The sequence below is a fragment of the Phalacrocorax carbo genome, chromosome 10, assembly GCF_963921805.1.
Source record: "Phalacrocorax carbo chromosome 10, bPhaCar2.1, whole genome shotgun sequence".
NCBI lineage: Eukaryota > Metazoa > Chordata > Aves > Suliformes > Phalacrocoracidae > Phalacrocorax > Phalacrocorax carbo.
The window spans coordinates 19,729,197-19,755,300 of record NC_087522.1 but is presented as its reverse complement, the minus strand read 5'-3'; the positions used below and the strand labels follow the sequence as shown (position 1 = coordinate 19,755,300).

Here is a 26,104-nt window from a genome sequence, read left to right as displayed (position 1 = left end):
GACAAGATCAGGCTTCTGCAACAACCAGAATGCTCTCAAGCATGCTGCTGTTTTCCCAGCAACACTGATTTTTTTTTTGTTTTGAGGAATGCACATATTTCTTTAATGCCACAATACAGGTTTGATAAGCTTTAGAAACTGCTGCAAGAACATTGTGTTACCAAGAAAGGTTTTTATTCTTTTTGCCAGTAGCTTTGTTAATTGCACAAAAAAATTTTTGTTTTGCCATTTAAACATTTTCACACATCCTATTCTGAATGACAAACGTTAATTAAAAACAAGGCAAAAAAATAAAAATTCACAACCTCAATTAACTATAGGATCTATCATCGAGGAAAAAAGAAACTGCTTTTCTTACAAGCTTTTCACAAGTGTCACATTTTGTCTTTAAAAAGGAGGGAGTCAAAAAAAGCAAATCGCTAAAACAGAAATCCTCATAAAAATGAACTTTACAGAATTGTCAACAATATTAAGACAACATTGACTAGCCAGTTTTATTAGAGCATCTCTCAATCCACAGCTTCCCCCCCTTCCCTCCCCCAAAATCTCACGCCTAGGAACAGATTAAGATCCATGTTCAGAGGCTACAGACATAAATACAAGAATCCGAGTGAGACTGACAGAATCAATCTCAAACGGCATCTGAAAGAGTCTGGTTTTCACCATTTCCATCCCTCCTCCTCACTTGACATCCACTTCAGAGCTCTCGGTCTCCTTCTGCTCCTCCTCGGCATACCTGTGATTGTACAGCTGGCTGGGCAGCACCGCATCCTCCAGCCACTCTACATCCACCTACCTCACCATAAAGCTGCAGTCAGACTTTCCCGGGATAAATTACAGTGTTTAACTAGTCCGCACCTGCCACTCCCACATAAATAATGATCTGCATTTTGAGAACTACAGTATTTCTGGAAAACAAAACCTGCAGCAGTGAGTCACCTAGGGAGTGGTTCTCCCTCTCACAAATATGGCTCTTTGAATTCACTATGAAATACACGTCACAGGACTTGAGAGCTCCTTTTGTATTCTCACTCTGTCCAGAGGCACCACAAAGTAAAAATGAGGGAGATCCTCCATTACCTTTTCTCAGACCCAGTCACCAAGAGACCTCCGCAGGGACAGGTCCGGGATACTGCCGCACTGCCTCAGCACAGTTCCACTCTCAGCTGGAACTGAGACAGTACCTCCCTCTTCCTCCCAGGTGGTTTCTTACACTATTAAACCTGTGGTCTTATCTCCTGCCCCCAAAAAACAACAATCTCCCCCAGATGCCCTCAATACACAATTCATGTAAGTGATTTATTAACTGCAGCATGTTTAACCAAGGACTCCTGATGCTAACAGCTGAGTTCTTCTGGATGGGGGAAGCGCAAGTGTGTCAAAAGCAGGCTAATGGCTGGTTATCCTGGGTAGTTACATGTGCCTTTAATATGAATATCTACATGCAGGGTGACAGTTGCACTGCCAAAGAAACATGTATGTATAACTAGTACTGCTGACATAGCACTGACAAACAGGCAAAGTGATGTCTAACAGATCTATTACTAGATGTTCACCACAGGACATAATGCGTAACACAATATTAGCCCACAAATTATAGTGATCACAGGAGGTGAAATATTCAAAGTAACATTTACAGCATTAGGCGTTAGATGTCATGATGCATAATGAGTATCTGATACGCTCTGTTTCTTAATAAGGTGCCCCTGAACCATATGCACGTGCTGCACAAAGCAGGATTGGTAGAAGTCCTAACCCAGAGGAAAATTTTCCTACATAGCTATTAAGCTCCTAGAAAAATAAGTCGGTGGGAGGGACAGACCTCACGGATTTAAAGGAACATGGTCTAATTTGAATTTGCCTTCTTTCCTTTCAGAATCCCAACCCAAGGGAGGAGATTGTGCCACTGAGAAGTGATTTTGGCCAATAAAGTTTCTTACTGGCATTTTGCTAACTATCAAATCTAAAATGCAAGAACCCTCCTAAAAGGCTAATACTGAGAACAATTTTTAAAAAAGCCCACAAACAAACACACTCTGCATTTTTAGAGAGACAGGCATACTTTGGACTCTGGGTTGCTCTGCTATCAACACTGAGAGCATCTCTACTCTCTAGCCTTGGCATCTGCAGTACAAGTCCCATGTTTCTAGACTACAGCGCAGAAGTGGTCTTAGCCTCCCATTTTATTTACTAGTCTTCCTAAAAGTTGGTATCCGGCCACAAGCAGAGTCACAGGTACAGGGAAAAGTCTCATGCTGTGCTAGTGTTGTACCCAGAGTAGTAACACAAATAACATGTATGGAAAATCTGACATGTATAAAGATCACTAATCAGTACACAAAAATATCCCTGTGAGGTAGGTAATCATCACCCACTTTAAAGATGGGCAAACAGGCTAAGAGATATAGTGACCATGCACAGGCCAGAGAAAAGAGCTAAGGATTCTCAGTCTCTTGGCTCTACGGTCACTCTTCTCACCCCTTTCAGGTTCATCACTCTGCTTGTGACACTGCTACAATCCAAGACACCTTTGCAATTACTGACTACAATGGTTAAAAAAAAAAGGCAAGAAGTAAAGCAACACAAGCTAAGGCCAGGAGCAACCACGAGGTTCGTTCCTTCCCCAAATAAAATATCTCTGGCCCAGTTTTAAGCTATAAGTTTTTCCTGCAGTTTTCTATGCAAACTTTATCTTCAATGCTGTTTGTGGGATGGGCAGCTGTGATTAGCCTTTTAGGAGGCTCACTTACACTGGCATTCTCTCCTTTTCAGTAAGGTTTGTGTTCCCTAATCTATAGTTGTCTGTACAGGGGAAGACATGGATGCAATCTGTTCTTCTTAACAGTACAAGGAATTCCTCCATCAAGGTGCTGGGGAGGTGGAGGTTTAAAAAGAAACAGAGTCAAGACAGCGTTGCATGCAACCCCATTACCTTCTGGAACTGCCATTCTCCTCCATGGGAGGTGCTTTGTTCTCTAACAGTGGCTGATTAACAGGAATGCTCCTCACCTTACTCGAGACCATGGACTTTAGTGATATTCACAGGTAGATGGGATGTATGTCACCTGTCCCCTTGATGCAGAGACTCCAACACACGCGTTATTTCACAGCAAAGGAGAAAAGGGATCGTTAGAAACAGCATCTTGGACAAGCATACAAAGAGGAAAATAAAAGCAGCCAAGCAGCAGATTTCTGGCAGAGTTGCCTCAGAGCTTCTGAACAAGCCGCCACTGTTCTGTTCCACGACTGTCAGTGCATGGCATGGATTTTTCTAATTAGACTGCAACAATCCGAGCCCCCTCCTCCCGCCCTTCTGCTACCAGGGGAAGGCTCACCGCAGCAGCTGCCTCCGTGGCAGGTCTCAAAGTCTGTGTATAAAAGGAAATGGAGAGACAGAGATGGACTGGTCCAGAGTTAAAACCCAGTATCATAATATTAATCAATAATCATAGTATTGACAGTAAGAACGGTGCAGCCTAGTGGATGTAGGCCCTGTACACTGCAGACATGTCGTTGTCTGATTGGTCCAATGCTTTTGCTCGTTTATAGACCTAGAGAAGAGAAATTAGAAAAGGATCAGTGCCTGCTCTTGTGCGAAGCCTTTCCTTAGCAGAAAAATTAATTCGCTGACCATTGCAAACCAGAGAACTGCATAGTATGTCAAGTAATTAGAGCAGCGCAGATCAGAACGCACCAGGTTTTGTAGAGGCCATCTGTGTTTACTGATGTGACATTCTAAGGGCTTCTACAAAACAAACCCAATTCTGTCCTAGTCAAAATACGTTTCAATCACTGTTCCCTTGTCTTAGAGATGACACAATTCTAAGATTTTTGTCTCTTGTTGACAAATGGCTCTACTGAAGAAATGCTGAGTAACACGTATCTGAACACTGAACAGCTCTCACCTCATTGGCAGCAGCTGCCATGGGAGTTGGGTGGTTGACAGAATCGCCCAGTGCAATAGCTAATCTAAGATCCTTCTGTATGTATTTCAGGTAGAAATCAGGTTTAAAGTTTCCTTGCAAGATATCTGTAAAGAGGAATGCGTGCAAAAAATAAGCAAGATATAAGTAAATCAAGCCCACACTGCAAGGGCCTGCAATTCAACACCAAACTTCCCTTTCCCATGCTGATCACCAGGAACACTGCTTTTAGATCTTCTGTTTCTCTGCTGTCTATCTTCATCTGGCCACAGCAGACAGTGTCACTACTGTCCACTGACAAAGTGAGCTCAAATTTCTAAGCAGCTTGCCCTCCATTTCACTTATTACCCTGCCCCAATGAAATCCTCACTGTGAACTCAAGTCCTAAGCAGGCTGTAGACAATGCAGAGCTTGGGGTGGATTCTCAGAAGCCCTGGCTATGAAGGGGAAGGAATGGAACTCAGCTCTTCATTTCCAGAATGCTTAAAATACCCAGGTTCCCAAGGTGATGAAGATGGGATGGTTATCTTCTCCCTTCTATCATTATCTGAAATGCTGCCAGGTTGTGACAAACATCCTATAATAAAACAATATAAGAGAACTTTACTTTGGCACTTCTGGTCCAGGAAGATGCTGGCAAGTTGTCCCTGATTGAGGATATCCAGAAGGGTCTGTTGGGACTGGCCAGTCACTTGAGCCAAAGTCAGTCCTTCTGCTATCGTTGCCATGAAGCTGCCTTGGACCATGTTCACAATCAGCATCATCTTGGCAGCATTGCCTACTTCACCTGGGAGCGAGACATACCATTGGGCATTCCTCCAGAAGAGATACAGCAGCCTTGCTCCCCCATCCCACACAGTATTAGCACTACTAGACTCTCTTCATATCAAGCACTTGGCAGCTCTTCTCTCCTCTGAAAGGCTTCAGAAAACTTACCCGTTTTCCAAGCACTCAAAGGAAGAGAGAAATCATAACAAAGTATGATTTAAAATAAAAAGCATCACAGATCCTCCAAAATAAGGCAGTATTCAAAAAAGAAAACTTAGGCTGGAGGCTCTGAAACTGGTCAAGTTCCGTAAGAGTTCCCCTACTGCCCAAGGAGACAAGAAACAGATGACAAATATGTGTCTCAGACTCCTTGCTGGAATTCCCAGTCCTTGCACAAACTAAGAAACTGCTATCAGGCCCTTTGCGTTTCAATTACCTAGGAAAAAAGAGGTCTTTCCCATTGCCTGGAAACAGCTACTGCAGTCCTCATATAAACCCCTGTCACCAGCTGCCAGGATCACAAGCATCCCGTCATTAGATAGCTGCTGATTTCCTGAGACCGGTGCTTCCAAAAAGCGACCACCCCGGGACACTATCACCTGGAAAAAGAACAACTCTGGTTAGATGTGCATGAACAGCACGCACCGATGCTGAGTAGGCAGCACAGCAGGAACATTGTTTAGGGAATTCTTGTGCCTGAGGACAGAATTTTAAAGCAGAACAAATCTCTCAGACATATAAACATGAGAGGAAAGCACTAACATGTGATGCGCTGCATCCTGCAAAGGGTACTCAAGACCAAAAGTTGCCCACACACTCTAGCAAGAGTTTCCTGCACACACCACTGCTGTGCAAGTTTTAAACAACTGAACTGATGTGCTTTTGTCATGGCACCCTGTAGTGGCTAAGAAACCAGTGCTGACGCTGCACATGTGGTGTAGGAATCCCAGAAAATTGACTTGTAGTATTTTCCCCCCTTCATCCCATAGAGAAAAGGCCTCTGACAGATGTCTTCAGCCAGAGGTTTACTAAGATGTATGACTCTTCATTCTCCAAATTCACATTACACACTACTGCATCACCAATACGTCTGCTTAAATCTTCACCAGAACTAGCTCCCCTTCCTCATGCAACACCACACACTGCCTTCAGGGCAGAGGATAACAATGAAGATGCCAAAGAGGAAATCAAAGATAACACGTCAGAACACTTCTACAGAAATCCTCTCTATAATATTTCTATAGAATGAAACATGAAGGCGTTATTTTTCCCCAACCAGAATATTTTAAATACACAGGACAGTTATTAATGCAGACAGTGCTTTCTTCTCCAGTTTGCTACAGAACACCAATCTGGCTACAAATGCTTCTTAATGGATCAAAATTTCGTTGGCTGTTTGCATTGGCACCAGCTAACAGCCCTACCAAATCTGCAGGCTTTGCTGTTATCACCAGGGAATATCTCATCCAACTTTGTTTGCTGGTCAAGATTTGACAATTTATTTTGTCTTATTTGCATGGGACCTTAGTGTCTCCTAAAAGAAGCCCAAAAATCTTCAGAAGCATCTTTATTATCAACTGCTTACCACAGCAACAAGAACTGCAGTACTGTTGCTGAATCACAGAGTTTAGAAGTTCAGTTCAACGTGATTACCTGGGCCAACTCTGTGACTGTATCTGCATCCACGGTGGACATATCCACGTAACACTTCCCTGGGCGAATACCCTGCAACACTCCACTCGGACCAAGTACCAGCTGTGGGGAACAGAAGAGCGGTAAAGCAATAGGGTGTCTGCAAAGAAACTCCAATCCTGCAGGACAGCAGTTCAAGCAAGCCTGGCACTGCAGTGGAAGATTCCTAGAGGGATATCAAAACCTATCCCCCAGGGATTATTTTTACAAGTACAGTTTTTGTTGGGACATTTATTTTTACATGGCTGCACTGTCCAGCATCTACAATGACCCAGGCTTCCATGGGTACTAGGAATCAGAACTGGCATTCAGTGACTGTATCTCATAGTCTAGCTGGTGGAGGAAAAATAAGAGCTAATCCTTACATCCTTTGCTGCTTTTGGATCTGATACACAGGCAAAGGTGATGTCACAGGTGGAGACAACTTCAGCGGGGGTTCTTCCCAGCCGTGCCCCCTCCTGGATGAACAAATCACACTGCAAAAGTCACAAATCCAAGCATAAGAAAAATTAAGTCAAGAACAAATGGGTGCTCTAGAATTTTGCTGAAACAAGCTGCTGCTAGACCCAACTCAAAAGGAGTCAGGCATATTAATTACAGAGCAACTGGGCTGTCTTCTGTTGGTTTGAACACACACATGCGTACACACACTCTTTTGCAGCTTTTTCTGAAACCTCAAGTGAAGAGCTTCAAAACAAAGACACAGGAAAAGAGAACGCTTAGGTGAAATAAGAGACTGAATGTTGTGGTTTTTGGAGGAGAGATGAGGGGAAAAAAACTGGTAAACAGCCACAGCAAAAGGTGTTACTGGACAGTAAGCAGTTGAGACTAATGTGTTTTAGTGGGCTACTGCTTCAAAAATCTTAGCTCCTTCTTACCCTATCCCCTCATACCACCCTTTCTTTGCAGATTAAAAAAAAAAAGTATTTTAATCCTTTTTAACAAAGTAACCATGGTGCCCTTCTCGCCTTTGATATTCCACAATATCATCTGAATACCACATCTCCCCCAGTTACATACTTTTCCTCCTGCACTACAAAGAATACCAGTGGCTAGCATATAAATGCAATATAAGCTTCATTTTCACTTTGAATATACCTATAAAACCCTTCACATCCTGGTCTTATGACACAGCAGGTTTTCAACAGAACCTTTGTTACCGCAACATGAACAGTGCAATTGCTGTGTAGATGAAGCTGTGGTCAAGCAGTGCATCTTACTACACCACTCCTAGGACCCAGCACTTGCTCTTTTTGTCCAGCTCCATGACATAATGACTTGGCTATTTACATCCACCTTGACACTGCATTCCTCAACACATATACAAGGTTGTAATTTTTCTGGCAACTCTCTCATCTCATACAAAATAGCAACAGAGCGGGACTTTTCACGTAAGAGTGACCATACTAGGACAGACTACAGCTTCATCTACTCAAAAGTGGCCATCAACAAGCACCTAGGAATAACAGAACAAGGTGGCAAGCATACACTTGTGTTTCTTTGGCATCCTCTCCCAGGCACCACTGACTGGTGACTCCAGGCCTCCCTGAGCTAGGGGGTTAGAAACTACAAGTTTAGAAAAGGTTAAGTATCATCTGTACCTTAAGGACATGCCTACCTTCTCAGCAGTCCGGTTCCAGACAGTGACGGTGTGACCCATCTTCAGTAAGTTGGAGACAATGCCACTTCCCATCAGGCCAAGTCCCAGAAATCCTATCCTGAGGGGAAGAGATAAACATTAGTGCAACAGAAAGCAACTGATGTCTGCCTCTCATCGTCTTGGAAATGATGAAGAGCAAACCATAGAGCATCACCAGCAAAAAAAATCCCAAAACCACAGCAAAATCAAATATGTTCCACTCTGGCCACAGCTAGAATGGGCAGATACTGAGCTTTAAAAGCAAGCTGGTATTTATTTTGCTTACCAAGCATCCCTAACAATGTCCTGAAGGAAGTCTTTTGTCTGCTTCAGAAAACTACCTAAATATTAGAAGTTTGGGTGGGGTTTGTTTGTTTGGGGGGTGGGGTGGGTTGGGTTGGTTGTTTTGTTTTACAAAAATTACTGCTCTTGTGCTTTCTGTTGCCAGGCACTGCCTTACTGAAGATAAAGGGAACATGTAATTAGAGAAGCACCTGCTAATCTCTGATCTGCTGATTTTTAAACTAAGTCACATGTACAATGACTTGCTTACACTATTAAATGATACATTGCAATCTCTATTTTAATAAAACCCAGCAAGGACTACTGGGCTAAGCATCACACACAGACCAAAGATCTAGTCCCTGCTCTACAAGTGCGATTTTGGACAGACACAGAAAGAAAGGAAGTAATAGGCCAGTACAGGTCACCATGAGCGACAACACAATAGTCCCAGACACCGGCTACCTTCCCCCATGCCTTCCTCCCCCCACCCACCAAAGCTGGCAAAGGTTTTGCTCCCCTCTTCAAGAAAAAGACAATGTGCTACCAAGTCCCACCCCTGCAGTTACCTGCAACAGGAATTCCTTTGCAGTCATTGCTGCAAGGATCCTTTTATACATCATGCAGCCAGTTACATACCAAAACCACAATTCTAGTAGAGGTTCTGAAGTGTTCAGTTACACGTCTGATGTAACTTCACAACAAAATCTCTCTGGCAACTCCCCAATTAATTCTTCAGACTTCGCCACACTACAGATGCACTGTGGCTTTTGCAAGCCACCTGCACTCTCCCAGCTAGACACGCTGCCTTTTATCAGAGCAAACTAATTTACACAGGTCAGAGCAAGTCACTACAGGCTCCTTAAACAGCCCAAAAAAGGTCCACCTATTTTCAAGCCTCTAAAACAGAGGAGATATTCTTTCTCTCCCTAACCCACTTCTGAGCCACACTTTCCTGAGAGACTGTTTTACCTGAACAGCTTCATTATTATTTTCGTTCCCCTGGAGTACAGTTGAGAACTGACATCCCATGAGAACGACCCCAACGGCAAACAGCAAGCTGTGGCCTGAACTCAATTTGAACAGAGCGGAAGTTACAGAGTGAAACAGGAAGCCCAAGTTAGGCTTCTCTCACTCTAGAAACGAGAAGGGGGATGTTACAAGAAACCAGAAGGCTCACATGCTACACAGCAAAGCTCTTTTGCTGGGAGAACACGCCTCCCTCTTCCTTTTGTCTTGTACATGCTCAGGAGAGTGATTAAACAACCCCAGTCAACTGCCAGGCACTACCGGAGAAAGATACCCCTTTATCTTTCTGCCTCATATAGCATTCAGAAATACTGCTGCTTAATGTTCTGCAGTATGCCCTACAGGAAAAGGGCAACAGCAGAAAAGCCCTGAGTTGCAAATGTATCCAGACCTTATTCTGAATTTTTTATACTGTACAGCCCCTGTTTGTTTTTAGCTGCCCCCCTGCCCCCAAATCAGAGTTTCACACAAGGACAGAGGAGATCTGTAGTTAGAGGGAAACGTTAGGTTTATTTATTCTCAGTGACAAGCTGGACAATGACTGCACGTATGAGCTGGGAAGGAGAAAAAGGAAGGGAAATGGCTGAAGTGCGTTGGAGATCTTACTTTTTGTCTGTAGGCGTGATACTGCCATTGACTGCTGTGCTGTCTGCTGCCTGGATGGAGGTGGATCCTGTTTCCTGGGGGGAGGGGTCGGAGGAGAGGGGAGAAAAATAAAATAGAGTGCACAGCTCTGGAGGGACTGCAAGCCCTCATGACGATAAGGAAAAACCATCAAAACCAAAATTTGCCTTACCTCCTCACAAACTTTCAGCTTCTTTGTGATGGCTTGATAGCAGACAGCAGGCTGTATGGAGAAGACAAAGCATTCAGGGGAAGGACAGTGCGGATATGCTCTGCTAGGCAAACAGACCATACCCTTGTTACACAGAAACAGGCAGCTCATCCAGCCACTACCATCTACAAAGCAGGAAAACTCTCAAGCTTCCCCCAATGGAAGAAAATAAAACAAAAAACCTATTGCAACGTACTAAGCTCTCCTTTCCCACTCTGCTGCAGCCATTCAGCCTGTCTTCTGATATAGATACTGCAAACTCCTTTCTGTAGTTCACATGACAGGCTCCTCTAGAGGCAAGGATCCAGGGCATTCCTACTCTCACATTTGGCCCAAAGAAAACAGAGATCTCTTAAGCCTGCCGTAGAGCACCTCGCCTCATATCTATGCTCAGTATGTGAATACAGCCGTGGAAGCAAAATCTTCTTGTTAATATGAGAAAGTACGTGGCTTTCAACAAACATTATGGCAAAGGCTGCTCCTTCCCATGCTGCTTATTGTGAGCTTGTCTAGATTAAAACCGTTAGCTGCTCTTAATCCTTCTGGCTCTGCCCAGACCCTCAGCTGGATATAAATCCTTTTTCATTTAATTTGATCTTTCCTTTTCTTCCTGATGTTCACTGCTGAAGATAAAATCCTGCAAGGCTTCTGACTCTCAGGAGGTAAATTGGCTATATTTTACATGAAGCTTTTCTGGTCCTGGAAATTCTCCTGCCATATTCGGTTAATTGACAAGTTCATCCAGATAAAGGAACTGGTAGGACAACCAGAGACAATCAAACAGGGTTTTTAAACAGAAGTACAGCTTTGCCTACACCTCAGTGTTCAATGTACAGAATTTACTACAACAGATTTGTCAAACCGTGGTGCTCGATAACCTTTAATCACTTAAACTATTCACTATACTCAATGCTAAATCATTCTAAACCTTAAGGTTAGGAAGTAACTGAACTACAAGATTGTACGTGAGAATCTAATTGCCACTAGCTCCCAAAGAACAACATTTCAGAGCTCTTTACGTATACTCCCTTTACTCAGTCCCTGCAAAGGTCAAGATGCCAAGATAGACAGACTAGTAGAATGATCCTGTCTGCCAAATCCTCACCTTCTCTGTCTGGCTCAGCAGGAAGTGATGAAAGTGTGGATCACTGTCCTTCACAGGCTACAAAGAGAGAAAGTACAGGCTCAGAAATCTTCCCAGAGAGCTCCTGAGCAAGCACAGCACAATTCCCTTGTTCTCCCAAGCTGCATAAGAACAACATCTTAAGGTGGAAAATAGAAAATGTATCAGCTATATCAAGCAGCCTGTTTCAATTAAGCCATTTACATTATGTCTCATTCTCAAAACCAAAGCCATTTGAGTCAATTTCCTCATTTTGGACATCTGTAGAAAACCCAAGGAAGATTATGAGCAAGATTAACGTGGGAGGAAGAGATCTTGCATCCTGCTTCTTCTTCCTCCCAAGGGAATGAAAACACTGATTTTCCAGCTTCCAAGGAACTCCTTGAAACAGCATTCTGGGAAGTGGCTGGAGATTACACCTACTACTGTCACATGCTAGGCAAACCCATGTTAACAGCAACAAGGACTGTAGGCCCAGGTATCTCACATCCCTGATGAGCATCATACACACTAGCCCAGAGTCACACTGCTCTTACTCTGCTTTAGCGACCGCTTATTTAATGCACAAAAATGAAAGGTTTCCAAAACCTGCATATGAATTAAATGAAACCACCCCACACAACTATATGCAGGCAGGGAGAGACTAATCCACATCATCTCCTCCACTTTGGGGAAGCCAGTCCCAGAAATACTTCTGAAACAAGAATTGCAAAAATGAGTGCAGCAAGTTAAGCGTCAATTTGCAAATGGTTCAACAAAGACTGAAATCTCACTTCCCAGCATATTTCTTAATTGCCCAGGATATTGTCTAGCTTTGTTACACTACAGAACAATAGAACCAGAGTGTCTTATTTTGTTCCTACAGGAGGAAGAGATGATCTCGCTATTTTACAGCCCAGACAAAAGGTTCCAGATTTGCTTCCACAAACTCAATTCCTAGATCACATATGTTGTAAAGTTTCTCACCTCACTGACGCTTGGCGGCCATTTAAATCCAGCCACTGTTCCAGTCATCACTCTCTTCACTGTACTTGACTCTGGAATTGTGAGGTCCTGAGGAGACAGAAGGAGGATCAGAGAGAGTTTACAACCTGGCTCAGTGACTGGCCACAGCACATTTATCATATGAGCACAGATACAGAGCTCTGAAAATCACTTCAAATGCCTTCCATTTCACATGCCTTTCCATGAAGACTTCATATTTAAACACACAGTGCATCACCAACACAGGCAAGGTGAACACATGAACTGCCAATGAAAGAATGCAACCAGTTGCAGCTTCTGGAGAGTCCATTCTTCGTACGTAAGTGGAACCATTGCACTTGTGTAATCATGCAAAGAGCAGAGAAGCAAAATGAACACACTTGATCCAGCATTTTCCTCTGGTGGATCCAAAAAGCTACACAAATGGGTGAAGAATATCACCACAGTCAGATGTCTGAACTCTTCAAATCCTCCACTGTCAAAAAAAGTAGCCTACCAGTTAACAGGAGTACCTTCAAAGCCTGAGGCCGACAGCCACATCTGCTCAAGTTTGCAGAATCCATGAGACAGAAACCGATACATCGACTGCCCCATTCACTCAACAGGCCCTGATTTGTAATGTCATGATAATACTTCACACATCGGGTTTTTTTACTGTTGAGCAGATCTTTCTTATTTCCCCAAGATACATAGGTTAAAATAGGTCTTTATACTATACGTTATGGACACATGCTATTGACATATAGGTCTTTGTGCTATATGAAGAGAATGTGCAGGACTTCCGCTTATTATGTTATCTTCCTGAAATGAGGGTTCAGAAATGGAATCACATTATCTCCCCTCCAAAACTACTTCCTGAAAACGCACAATATACCTTAAGTGTCCACACAGAACTACAAAAGAAGAGCACAATTTGCAAAACTGGTAAGAGCAAGACTCCTGGAGGTAACCCAGATTGATGCAACTGCCTCATATGTTAGCAGGGACAATTTAGACATCAGTCTCCAACCTTAAAGTGCATTTTAGTCTAGGGAGAGCCTTGCACACTAAAATTCTCTCCTTAGAGACTATGCTGCTGTTTCAACTGGTAAAGCATGGAAAGCCTGCTCGGATACCTATAAAGTCATGTTGGTCCTTTGAAAATATTCACATAAGCTTAAAATTGAGAGTATCTGAATGATCATGTATGCCTACAGAGCATTTCTAGATAGAGCACACCTCAGCAACAACTGGATCCTTGAATTTTGTGCATCCTTATTACTTGGAAGGCCAGAATTTGGACTCTGACAGGGCAAAAACCCCCAAATCCCAACCATGCAGTAATTCAGGATAGCAACATAAATGTTTTCTAACCTAGGGATAAAAATTCGGGGAAGTTATGACAACCAGGCAAGACAACAACAGAATTTTAGAATTATTTCACAGGCTGAAAAATAGTATTAAGGCAGTACTGTTGTATTTTCATGGCAATTTCTTTAATTCTCATGAAAAGCTATAGTCAGAATAGTCAGAAGCTATAAGGCTACTTTCCTCCACTAGGCTACTTATTCTCGTGGTCTGTGGCCAGACATTTATCACATAGCTGGCCACCTCTTTGTGAGAAGCTGTTTAAAACCACTCCACTTGCAATTTACCAGTAAAATAATTTCTGCTACCACAGTTAACTCACTCAAAGTGCTCTGATGCCCTGAGGTAGCTAACACAGTAAAATCTAAGCATGCAATATGTCAGCATGATCAGAATTCTCTCAGCCATTAGTTTTGATCAATTTTGAAATTAATCTAGCTCAAAGACACAAAAGCATTTTGCAAGTGGTGAAGTAAAAAAAAGTCCCATGGCTTATTGTAACAGAAATACGTGAAGATACAATATGCTCATAGCAAGACACTTTGGAAGGTGAAAGTATGTTGCTGGTGTTTTCCTGCATCAGTAAAGTCACAAGTTCTGTAATTATTAGCAAGAATTCACAGATGTGCATCCACTCCTCCTCTCCTTCAACTCCCCCCAAATGGAGAAACTGACGGGCTCTGTTGTACAGCCTGATTTAACAGAAGCTAACTCTGGGGGAGGAAAGAAAAAAAAAAAAGCCAGTATTTCCTTCATATCTGAGATGATCAGCTGCATTTTACTACATCAAGAAAGAGTTTGCTGTTCAACCAGTGAAGGCAAATCCATTCACAGTTTTGGAGATCAAAGACTACCATCTTGACTTGCATCCTGAAGTGCACTGAAAGCAAAGATTATTAAGCAGAGCATAACGTGATCCCTCTGAAGCACAGGTGAGCAAGCAGGCTGCTGCATGGTGTATCAGCTGAAGTCTCCCAATGGTCTTCAGGTGTAGTTTCCAATGGAGCATGTGCATTGTAATAATCCACTGAAATAACTATCCATTTGGAAAAGGAAGATCTGGACCAGAACAATGAGTTCCACAATAAATAAAAAGGCTGGAAATCTAGATGAGGGTAGACAAAGTATTGGTGGCTACCATTGCTGCCACAACATCCAGAAATAACAGTGGAGTATGGGAACAAAATAAATGCTCCAAGGTCAGGCCTTTATAATGGAGGATGGCAACATATCCCATAGCACAGAAGCTGAAATGAATACAATTAATTCTTCTGGTAGATTCCCCAGTTTACAAGAGTTTCTTCTTTAAGCCCTACCCCTTAAGAATATCCCACCCTCTGTAAAAACCGAGGGTGAAGTCGACTGACTACTGATCAATTAATCATACAAAGTAGATGAGATGAGAGAAGTCAGGAATCAGATGAAGACCCACATCTCTTGACTAATCCTTCCCACACAAAATGAGCTTGACGGATGGCAAGATGAAAGGTGGAATCTCGCAATACAGCTCTCAAAGCCCTCTCAAAGATATGAATAGAGCCACTCAAAATTACTAACTGGTAAAAATTACAGGAAGAATCAACAATACGCTTGCCAAAGGTATCAGGCAGCCAAATGGTCTAGAAGTAGTAACACGGAACAGCTTAAAAAACCCTGATACTGAACTGACTCTTCCTGTTGGCCTGTTAGTCAAGGTGCCAGTCAAGCCTAGAGTCCATCTGCAAAGTCCACAGGGCACTGGCGGACATGCACAACACAAACCTTCTCATCCTTGGGTGGACGCCCCCGCTTTCGGGGGCTCTGATCCTGGGTTCTTTTCAAAGGTGATTTTGATCCTCTCTCTGACGATACAGAAGAGACCCTCTTTTTTCCTTCCTCTGTGCCCTTCTTCAACTTCCCTTCAGACAAACTGGCTTTGCGTTTCTCTTCACCAGCAGACTGCTTGCCTCTTTCTTCACTGGAATTACGCCGATTCTTCTCTTCATTGGAGTTATGGGAAGAAGCCTGAGAGATTACAGAACAGAAGATTGTAAGGAAAGAAGAGAAGAGCTGGAATGATTTTCATGCAAAACCAAGGACATGAAGGGCCCTGTGCTGATTACTATCAAGCAAAACAACAGCACAGAAACTTGAGAACTAGATATTTGTTAGCCCTTTGAAGTTGGTGAGTGAAGTTCCTGGTTAGTTCTCCTGCAAAAACTTATCAGTTCAGGTAAATGAGTAACAGAACAGGCGACTTGAAGACTTGCTGGGAATGTGTGTGCATATACGGGCTTCCAGTATAGTAACGACAAGATAAGTAGACATCAAATTCTAGCCCAAGACTTGACTGTTTTATCAAATTATCATAAGCAGATCAATTAGCCTCTTCAGTTTCTCCATCGGTTTAACAACATTTTTTCCCACCAAGCAAGACTGAATGGGGAAGAAGAGAGGATAGGGAGAAAAGAAAGACAACACGACCAAAGGAATGAAAACGAATCCCTCCTCAACTTGCCAGAGGCAACAAGCTCCTTTCACATAAAACACGCCTGACCATCATTCACGCACGCAGTAAAAAAGTTTTGATGCACACAGTAAAAAAGAACCCAACTCACCTGGTCCTTGCCTTTGGTTTTTCTAAGAAACTCCTCTACCGCATCCACGGCTTGTTGGAAGCGCTTACCCTTGTTAATCTTTATCATTTCCTCTTTGTGAGCGTGATACGGCTTCAGCTGCTCCACTTTGATCCAAGCACTAGAAACAAACAGAGAAGTTAGTTATATTCTCTAAACAGCAACTTTCTCAACCATCCCACTTTTAGAAACACACAGATATGCCTTTTTTCCTCCAGAGCAACTGATGATAGCAGCCCAAACTCACTTCCTTTCTACAACCTGAAGGGCTGCGATTTCTGCATTCTCTGAGAACTTTCACTGATAACTTTCTTCTGGCATTTTTACTTGGTTTCTCTCCTAATTTTTATATCCTCTCATGCTAGCAGCACTCCACTGTAACCTTTATCCATATTCTCTATCAGCAAGACAGCTTTGGATGTGATCATAGGTACTTGTTTAGAACAAAAGCGGTCTAGTGACTGCTTTTGTATCACCAGACGGAACACCCACAGTCACATGCCTCCATAAGGCAGCCAATAACAGGAATCTGCTCCAGAGGTAGTTGAAAGTTGAGGCCACATAACAATTCTAAGCCATCAATCTCTTGTTCAAGTGCCTGCAAAAACTGGAGGAAAAAACCAAAATTATGTATCTCACAATAGAGTTGACCACAAATAAAGTGACTGCAAACACCACAGCTCATTGCTGAACATATTTCTGATGTACCTTGATATTCTGCATGAGAACAACATTTTTGCTTGTGAGGAAAAAGAACTGTTTTCTTCAGCGTTGATATTTTAAGATAAACTAGTAGAGTAGCAGAGTATTAACCTGACTGCAGTCCTATGAGGAAACTCAAATGACTTCCCTGTTTCCACTGCTGCTAAATAGGACTACCTGACATCTACCAAATGGTTAAGTGGTCAAGTACTGGGTGACAACTCCACTTCAGGCTGACAAGCTCTTCTACCACTCCTTCACTGCGGCTTAGGGGAATGCCTTTGCTTTCAACATTCTTTATGGCTCCCGCAGAGATTAGACTACCTTCCTCTCCCCAGATTCAAGCCCAGGCTTATCACTCACACTGTTACAAAGCTATTTTGATCCTACTGAAAACAGACCTATATAAGTTTTAGAAAAGCTTTTCCTGAGCTAGAATGGCCAACAGTGCTTCTTAGCATACAGCAGCCCAGTAAACTAACTGTAACTTACTCTAAGTGTACTTACACAGTAAAAACCAGTCAAACTGATTTCCCCTGGTCCCAAAGCATCTCTGTGTTACAAACAGTAACTAGCCACAATTATAGGTTTTAAATATTCTCCAGTGCAGTCTAGTTCCTGCAAGCAGGTGAAGTGGTTTAATAGCTGCCTTTTCAGACACTGTAAGCATCATGTCATACAGCTAAACTGAACATAAGTGAAAAAACCAAGACCCACAATAATAACAAAAAGACGAAGATGAAGACGAAGAAAAATGCTTTGCTGGATCTTGCTTGTCCTCTCTTCACAAAGTAGTAAAGCCGAGTAAACTCTTTAAAACTTCATGGAGATCTTTCTCTTCACTGGCATTTGCCATTGTTTGTAGTCAGGAATCAACTTGCTTAAGGCAGACTGAAACTTTTTGGGTCGCATTTGGAGAGATGAGGCCTCCTGCTAGAACTAACTGCAAAAAATGCTAGCATTCTCTCCACGCTGCCAGTATAGCCTACACCATGATTCCACCCTAGACTGGAAGTAGAACCAGTACCTCTTTTACATGCAAAGCTGAATCCTTTTGCTTAGTTTACATCTTCTTCATAATAACAGACCTAAGGTAATATAACAAGTCAAATAATTACTTTCAGACTAGACCCTGTCCTCCAGCAGCTATTCAGAGAATCCCTCCTAGCTGCCCACACTTTATAGTGAAACATATCTTAAAATTCTCTTATACTGTAAAGCTCTTCTGTGTGGCACTCAGTGAAAAAGCATTCCTAGGTACTAGACAACATCAGCTCCTGAGAAGCCCTTCCAATATGTATATAAAGGAAACAAAATTTCAGAGTACATTATAACAAAGCATGTTAAACATTGTTGCCAAATTTGAATTTCTACATAAAAGTAACTTTTTTCCTATTAAGGCATTCTCTTATGTTTCTGCACATTCTATCCTTCCTCACTGCACGTGTCCAATAGCTTCCTTTCTCATTATTTTTCTTTGGTATGGAGAAAGTCTGAAGCGCAAAGCTTTCTGACTCCTGGCTTCAAAAGTACATCTTGGCACTTGTGATCCCCCAGAACAAAGAGCTAGAGATCTCAGAGACAAACTAGTAAGTGAAAAAAAAAGTATTAAATGCTGTCTCAGGGTTAAAAATAAATTAAAAAAAAAAAAGAAAACCAAAATTTTAAAAATCAGTCTTTTCCAGTTTATCCTTTGTGTGTCATCTACCTGAACAACATTCTATAAGAGATGAGCATGCCTTTTGACACCAGATGTCCATAAAGCATTTGTGTGCAATATTTCAAACACTAGAAAATGAAAGACCTTTCCACCAAACAAATTTATTCATATTTATACACAAGATCTCCCTCTGTTAAGCAATAACCTCAAAGCCAATGAAGGCCAATATTTAGATAAGAGGTCTCTAGGATGCAGCATATAAAAGGAACTACTATTTCTCTCCTGACTCAGCAAAGAATTAGTGCCCTAGGAAAGCATTAGTGACATTACACTACTGAAGGTGCCATATTTAGGAAGAAATTGTATTCATACTGCTGCACAGAGTCATCTGGTATCTGTAAAGAATGGGCTAAATGGAAAGTGAAAGATGTAAAAAAGATACATATTATTAATGGGTTCCTCTGCTCATTTCTCCATGCCCTTTCACATCCCCTCCAAAGTATCATTCTTATAAAACCACTACTCATGTAAAATCCATGTTATATTAATGAACAACAATCAGAATGCTTGTAAAGCAGAGGTCAGTACAAATGTGACAAGGAGCTGCATGGAAAATAGTGGCACAGAAGAGATGCATCCAGAGATACCTGCTTCAGATCTGTGATAGAAGTTTAGCATGGGCAAGACGACCTTAAAAACCCCAACTTTCTAGCCACTCTATCCACTGGGATAATTTACCTAACTGAGAAACACCAGCAACATAAACTAACCCTCTGCCAGCTTAGCCTACACCGTGTGGCTCCTCAGATTGCCAGAGTACCATATCCAACACCTGGCAAACTTTAAGCAAGAGTTTTCTGATGTCATGACCTGAAAGAACATTTTAGAAAGACTACCTCCAGAAATTTCTCTCTCCTTGGAAACCAGGGAGAACAGTGGCAGAAGACGACGGTAGGTGTTTCCATCCCAACAGGATACTGTGCCTGATGGAAACAGGCTGCAGATTATTATACTTACCTTGGATTGCAAGCTTCCTTCAATTTTTCCTTAATATATCAAGTCAGGAAGTCCCCCTTGACCCCACCACATTTAGTGAGAAGATTTAGTTTTGTACTGATGCTTCAGAAAGGTGCTATGAGTAAGAATGGACTGCTCCAGCTTCCTAATAGGACCTTGATATAAGGTCTAATAAGGCCTAATAAGACTTGCAAGACTATTTGGCTATGCCAGAATATCTAAGGAGGGAAGAGGGTGAGATGAGAGGTCAATGTGTTTGTACACACATTTCTGATGACTGCAGGACTCTCCCTAGTACTTCTATGAAACATAGTATAACGATACCTTCAAAGCAATGCTTTTTTTAGTTTTGACAATGTCACAATGAATTCCCAAGCAGGCCATGAAATATAAGAATATTTTGAACTGGATGAAGCACACCAAGAGAGTCACGGGCAGGGAATCCTTATCTTCCAGAAAATCATTTACTTTGAAAGTGACAGAAGCAACTAACTCCAACACAATAAACGTAAGGAGCACAGAACTCAGAAGAAACTTTATCAAAAAACAGGTCTTAGAGTACACTCTGAATGCACTCATGCTCTCACTTTTATGTCTTTGGCCAAAACTACTTACAGCCTTCCAGTTAATATATTTCCATAGTCACTGCAGCACAACACTGGGCCAGTAAACATTAGTATTCAGTTCAGAGGGAAAAAAAAACGGCATTTTTTTCTGTGCTGTATCCTAAGCTATTCAGGATTTCACAAATAACCAAAACCTATCTATACACTACACCAAAACAAACTCATTGGTATGTTTTTGTTCACCCATCCACTCCGCTCAGATACATGCACACCAGTTCTTACCTCTAAGCAGCTTTCTCCTTAATCTTTGGTATGGCAAACTGAAGCCACGCAAGTCAGGAGGAAACAATTTTTATTTAGGCTGAAACAGTGGCATTTCTGGCCACAGCCACCTGGGTTTCCTCAGAAGAAGATAAGAGCTATCAAATCTGAGATTGCCTACCCATCGACAGACTGGCTGGCAATCACCCTCAGAGGTTTGAGAGAGGGATTCTACCCAGCAACGAGCATCACCTTCACCTCACACACACTGGACAGTAGGCAAATACCTTATATCCAGATTCTCACCTGTTAAACCTTGACAGAGTAAGGCAATAATAGAAGTGCTGTAAAAATGGATCAGTGGTATAGTAATGTCACCTTACAAACTTCAAGGTGGCAGAAAGAGCGAAGTACTAGTAAACAGAAGCAACGTGCACTAGAAAATCAGTATGAGTCAGTGTATTCATCACACGGACTGCAGTCAGTGATGGAGCTTTGCATCCTCCTATTCATCATGCTGTTCATCATGTAGAGTAGTGACATTTTGTCAGTTACGTATTTCCACTTACTGTTTACACACACCTAGAAAAAAAGTGTTTGCAAAACACACTAGTTTACTTGCACAAAATATGTAAAAGGATTTTCTCTATTGCTTACATTTTAAGTGAAATAATTTAAATCCTTCCTGATTTTGTTCATTGATTACGCACAAAGGTAAGGATTTTTGTCAAGCAGCACACCCTTTTTAAAGTTCCAAATTAGAACAGAACAGACACAGAAGCTTCTCTCTCTTCTGTCTATCAATATTATTTTAAAAGAAGAACAAAAAGGATGATATTTATTTCTATTTGGTTTTCAGGTAGGACATGCCAGTCAAAGCAAGCAAATTTCTAAACCATCATTTTCTAGCAGGAAATTATTACATTTCACAAGCTGGAGACGGGGGGAGTGAGAGAGAGACACAACAACCACCACACTACTTTACTGTGCCAGACAACTGGATTTTCCCTAGCCAGAGCTCTAGAATGGTGTAATAAATCCCAATTATCTTGCAGCTCTGAACTCTTCATTTGCAATCATGCTGCTAATCTCAGCTACAGTACCCCAGACATGGGACCACTTTTCCCAAACTTGACTGAATAGAAAATATCTCTTGCAATACAAATCTGTATTTGATTCAATAACGTGAAATACAAGAAATGAGAACAAACAATCAGGATAGAAATAGTCAAATCTCCTCAACTTTTAGAACTTGATTAGCACAAATAACCATGTTTAACAATACCACCACCACAAAAACCACTGTTCCCATATCAGCCTTCACCTGCCTTACATTACTGGAGATCCAACAAACATTCCTATTAATATACAGCATTCACTTCTACTCCATCAAGTTTAGATCTCAGTTGCTAAATGGCAAATTATTTTTAAGTATTGAGCAAAAGTAATTTAGCAGTTGAAAATCATTTCTGTAAGAAACATCCATTAAATGGTCTCAGTTCTTGTTACATTTTTTCCAAAAAGTAAAAGGTTTTCTACTCTTCTGAAGATATTTATAACGTCCTCCCTCACTGCATGACTTAACACAAAATAGCAGGAAATAAAGGGAAAAACTGAAAAATTAGCAAAATTTTCAGTTTCGTTAAATACCCACGTTCTCAGGTTTTTGGGTTTTTTTCCTCTTTGTAAGTATCTAAGTCTAAGACAACTATGATTTCGTATGCATGTTTGGAATCAATAAATTCTGCCTCGCAAAAGGATAGTCTACAACAGTTGGCTTTCCTACACTGCCAAGTCTTCCCAAAGCACAGCAAGAATTTTTCAGTCATTAGGTATGACAGTATATTCTTTTAGAAATGGCAAGCATACAGCCGTTTTATTTTTCTGGCAGAAAAACAAATGAATACTCTTAGCTGTACCTTTCTCATACTCGGTTACATGCTAAAATCTAACCCAGTCATGTCACACCTACTCCCCTAAAAACAGCAAGCTACTAAGTCTTTACAGTCTTCATACACCCATGTGAGCGCTACAGCATGAAATAATAGCTGATTTTTTTTTGCATATAGATCAAAAGACAATCTTCTGCAAAGCTACACTGCACTGTGTTAGTAAATATTTCTTCCATGAAAGATCCATATTATATGGCACAGTATTTTCACCGGATGAATACAAGCAGGTACATACTGATCTTCTGTTCCAAAAAACTTCACAAAGAAGCACTTTTTTCCACGAGGTTTCTTCAGATCTTTAGGTGGATTAACAATCTGAAGGTGATTAGAAGTGAAAGTTAAAAAGCACATAATGAAAATTTATACTCTGTGATTCTACTGTCATGTCACCTACAGCTACTGTAGATTTATTTTTATTTTTAATCTAATTTGGAAGAGAACTTGAATCTGCTGTAAGTCTTTCAAATAAATATGCATTTCCTTGGATATGGGTATGCTGCAGCGGCAGAGTGAAAAAGTACCCAAACTCCACAGACACAACACTATATCCTTAGCGAGGTTTTCTTCTCCCTATCCCCAGTAGATAAGCTAGCAATCTTTTTTAAAATTTAGGAAGCCAATGGCATTAATAAAAGTTTGCTCCACCTAGGTAACTTTTAAAATTTACATTTAAAGCTTTGTCTTTACTCCCAGAATAGATGGTTTATAAAGTTTAAAATATTAGTAGAGAGAAAAGCTGTCGTTCAGTTACACAGGTGACACCTGAAAGACTGCATGGGAGCCTGGACTTAACTTGGTCCAATACTCAGAGCGAAACCAAATGTTCATGGTTGTCACTCACGCTGACAACACTTTTCCCTGCCGCACGCTGTTATTGCAGCATGCTTAGTCCTCATATCTACACCAAAAAAAAGTTCTTTCAGAGAAGTAGAAATAATAAAAAATGGTGCATATAATTCAAATTTTAAAAAATATTTTTGGCCTTTCATCAGAAAAAAAACTATTGAAACCAGAAAAGAAAGTTTAACTACTCCCTACCCCCACAATTTATTACTCAAAAAACATAGCTCTAAATCAGCATCTTGAGAAACCAGATTCGTTATTATTTAACACAGTGCATTTAACCAATTTGCTATGGGAGGAAAGAAACCTGTCTTGCAAAAAAGTCATAGGGATTAAATAACTAATTCTGAGAAACACAATTAGTTCCAGAGCTGGATGAACTGCTCTCTGTTGCTTTTCATTCCACCTGAACTAACAGCTGTTAGTGACCGGCTGAACTTCTAGACCAAGTAAAGCCCTAAACTGGTTCACAGTTCAGATTTGTGGAGTATACATTTTAAAAAAAATTAATCGTTAACTGAAATATTTTCAGGCAAAAGGAAAAAGCAAAAACAAACAAAAACCAAGAAAGCAATAATAAAAATAAAACCAAACCAAACCTCACCTTTCCTGGCCATGGAGGATACCGGCCCAGCTTCCCCCTGGAGGAAAAAAAAAATATTAGGCACTAAAACCAGAGAAAAAACAACCATCCCATGTCTATCTTTTTGCATTACATTACAGTTTTCATATTAAGAGAGTTACAACTTACAGGCAAAACCTACCATGAAAGGCAAGGTGCCCAGCTGACACACAAGCATTACATTGTTAGACACCTGCACCTAAACTAAGCTTCTAAACACTACGCATGAACTCGCTGGACTATCAGAATTTAAGTGATCAGAACAGCAGCATAGTTACTGCCTGGAAGATACAGTGCTATAGTGCTTATTACTCTGTGAGACTGGACATTCCCTCACAAGGAACTGAAAAAAAGTATTGATGCAGGCAATTGAACCTGGAAGTTCAGATTGGTAACTTATGTCCATCTGGACAGAACGGTCTAGTGAGCAGAGCAGCAACCAATTTCCAGCTCGGAGAGCTGAGATTCTTGGAAGTTCTCACAGGAAAGCATTAATGGCAGGACCCCCTGAGCAGGTGTTCCATTATCACTTTCTTCAGGCACTCACCACCACAGTAAGACGTGCTAAAGATATAAGTGCTAAAGATATAAAAGAGCCATAAGAAAGGCAGAAAAGTTTATTTCCTACACTTGTGTAGTTTTTGTAATGGAAACATTTACAAAACTATTTCTTCACAGAGGAGGAGGAGAGACATTAGACTTAGCCCTCACCACAGTGGCATTATCATTATCTTAGCCTTATCACTTAGGCCACAGTACTCTCACAAAACCTTATCAGTCATTGTCTTGCATGAGACTGGCAAAGAACCTGTGGAGCTCCTGAACCAAAAATCCTCAGCAAGCAGCACTGGGGCCCCTCCTGAAATGGCAATTCTACGCAGACAATTCAGTAGCCATGGTCAGGAAGGAACGCTGCCACAAGCTGTAACCATGACCATGTCTCATATTTGACACCTCCATTGTACTGAACAGGATATTCAACAAAGCTTTTAATATGTTGCTGTCTTATTGTTACAGTTGTTCTGTGATGGCTTTAGGGATAGTACTCGTCTAGGATGTCATGTACAAAACTAAAGCAGGATAATCTGCATTCCAACACTGAGAGCAGTGCACTCCCCAAAACCTCATTTGAAAAAATAATTTGCTAAAAGGAACCAATCTTTACTTACTTTGCTATATAAATTAGACAACTTCACAGCACTGTCAATTTTTCAGATGAGAAACTGCAGTTGTCACAGCCTGGAGCACGCACTTCTTTTTATCTGGGATATAAATATAAATGCATGCACTTGCGTGTTGGGGATTAGCTATTTCTTGCAAGCCCTAGCAGGACACCCTAGCCTATCAAGTACAGTAGAGCCTATGGATTTAAAAATCAGCGCTTACAGGGCTCGATGGAATCCCCTCAGTTCTCCTGATCAGGAAATGCAAAATCACAGCGCTCTGACTATTTGAGGGTAAAACCGGTGTGACAAGGGGAAATGGCTTCTGTGAGCTTCAACAGGGACACCCTAACCTGCAAAAAAAGTGTTGTTTTCCCGGATTGCCGTGTTGCTTCATTAAAACACTGCCAAGAAACGATACCGTTGCTCTTCCTAATCGCCTACTAACTTATTTATGTGCCTTCTCACCCGCCTTGGAAGGAGACCGTATTTCCAACCAAGCCCCTCAGCGATTGCCCCTCTGCCCCGCTCCCCTCGCCCCCCTCCCTCTTACACAGGTTCTTCTATGCGCCGCCTCCCAGTAGCCTCCGGTGCCGGCCCGGCTAAGGGCCAGGCCTGCCCCCCCTCGCCCGCTCCGGCCCAGCCCCGCGGCCCGAGGGACGGCGGCGGCGAAACCCGCCGACCGAGCCGCGGCACCGCCGCCGCCTGCCCTGCCAAGCCCCTCCCTCCCCGTAGCCGTACCTCGGAGGCCCCTGCGGATACAGGGTGAAAACGCTCGGCCCGGCCCGGCCCGGCTCCCGCCGCGTCGCGCTCCCCCGGGCCGGACACAGCCCCACTGCCGCCGCCCCACCCGCGCGTCTACTGCCACGGGCGGAGCCTCGGCCTCGTTCCTCAAGAATCGTCTACCCCGCCGTCCACCGGCGCCCGCCGCGCCGCGCCACCCCGCCCCGCTGCCGCCCGGCCCGCGCCGTCACTCACCACACCAGGTCTCCGAGCCTCAGGCTCACGGCCGCCATCTTACCGACAGAGCTACCAGCCGCACCGCGCAGGGCCTGCTGGGACAGGACGGCACCCGCCGCGG

General features: G+C 42.3%; 1 protein-coding gene across 8 annotated transcripts; it reads right to left on the bottom strand.

Moving 5' to 3' along the window:
* Positions 1–152: 152 nt before the first annotated feature.
* Positions 153–26,104, bottom strand: GLYR1 (glyoxylate reductase 1 homolog). Of its 8 annotated transcripts, none has more exons than XM_064462320.1 (17): positions 26,002–26,075; positions 25,247–25,376; positions 23,843–23,879; positions 22,631–22,710; positions 16,220–16,358; positions 15,384–15,626; positions 12,258–12,344; positions 11,274–11,330; positions 10,130–10,180; positions 9,940–10,013; positions 8,002–8,101; positions 6,749–6,859; positions 6,345–6,446; positions 5,128–5,290; positions 4,531–4,710; positions 3,906–4,030; positions 153–3,551 (listed from the first exon to the last, which is right to left on the bottom strand). In XM_064462320.1, exons 5-17 carry the CDS (start codon positions 16,304–16,306, stop codon positions 3,477–3,479), a joined length of 1,455 nt encoding a protein of 484 aa, XP_064318390.1. In that variant the 5' UTR covers positions 16,307–16,358; positions 22,631–22,710; positions 23,843–23,879; positions 25,247–25,376; positions 26,002–26,075; the 3' UTR covers positions 153–3,476. The 8 variants fall into 8 exon arrangements, with proteins under 8 accessions (XP_064318390.1, XP_064318391.1, XP_064318386.1 ...); XM_064462321.1 differs by lacking the exon at positions 25,247–25,376 and adding an exon at positions 25,030–25,122 and having other exon boundaries at positions 26,002–26,045; XM_064462316.1 differs by lacking the exon at positions 25,247–25,376 and having other exon boundaries at positions 6,345–6,443; positions 26,002–26,104.

Bases quoted from the DNA above. Each gene is read 5' to 3' on its own strand.
- GLYR1 (XM_064462315.1), bottom strand. From the start codon at position 26,039: ATGGCGGCCGTGAGCCTGAGGCTCGGAGACCTGGTGTG. The intron at 8,102-9,939 runs GTAAGATCTCCA...TCTTCCCCTCAG, and splicing joins ATCACGCCTACAGACAAAAA to GATAGGATTTCTGGGACTTG. The intron at 3,552-3,905 runs GTGAGAGCTGTT...TCTCTTCTCTAG, and splicing joins TGGCAGCTGCTGCCAATGAG to GTCTATAAACGAGCAAAAGC.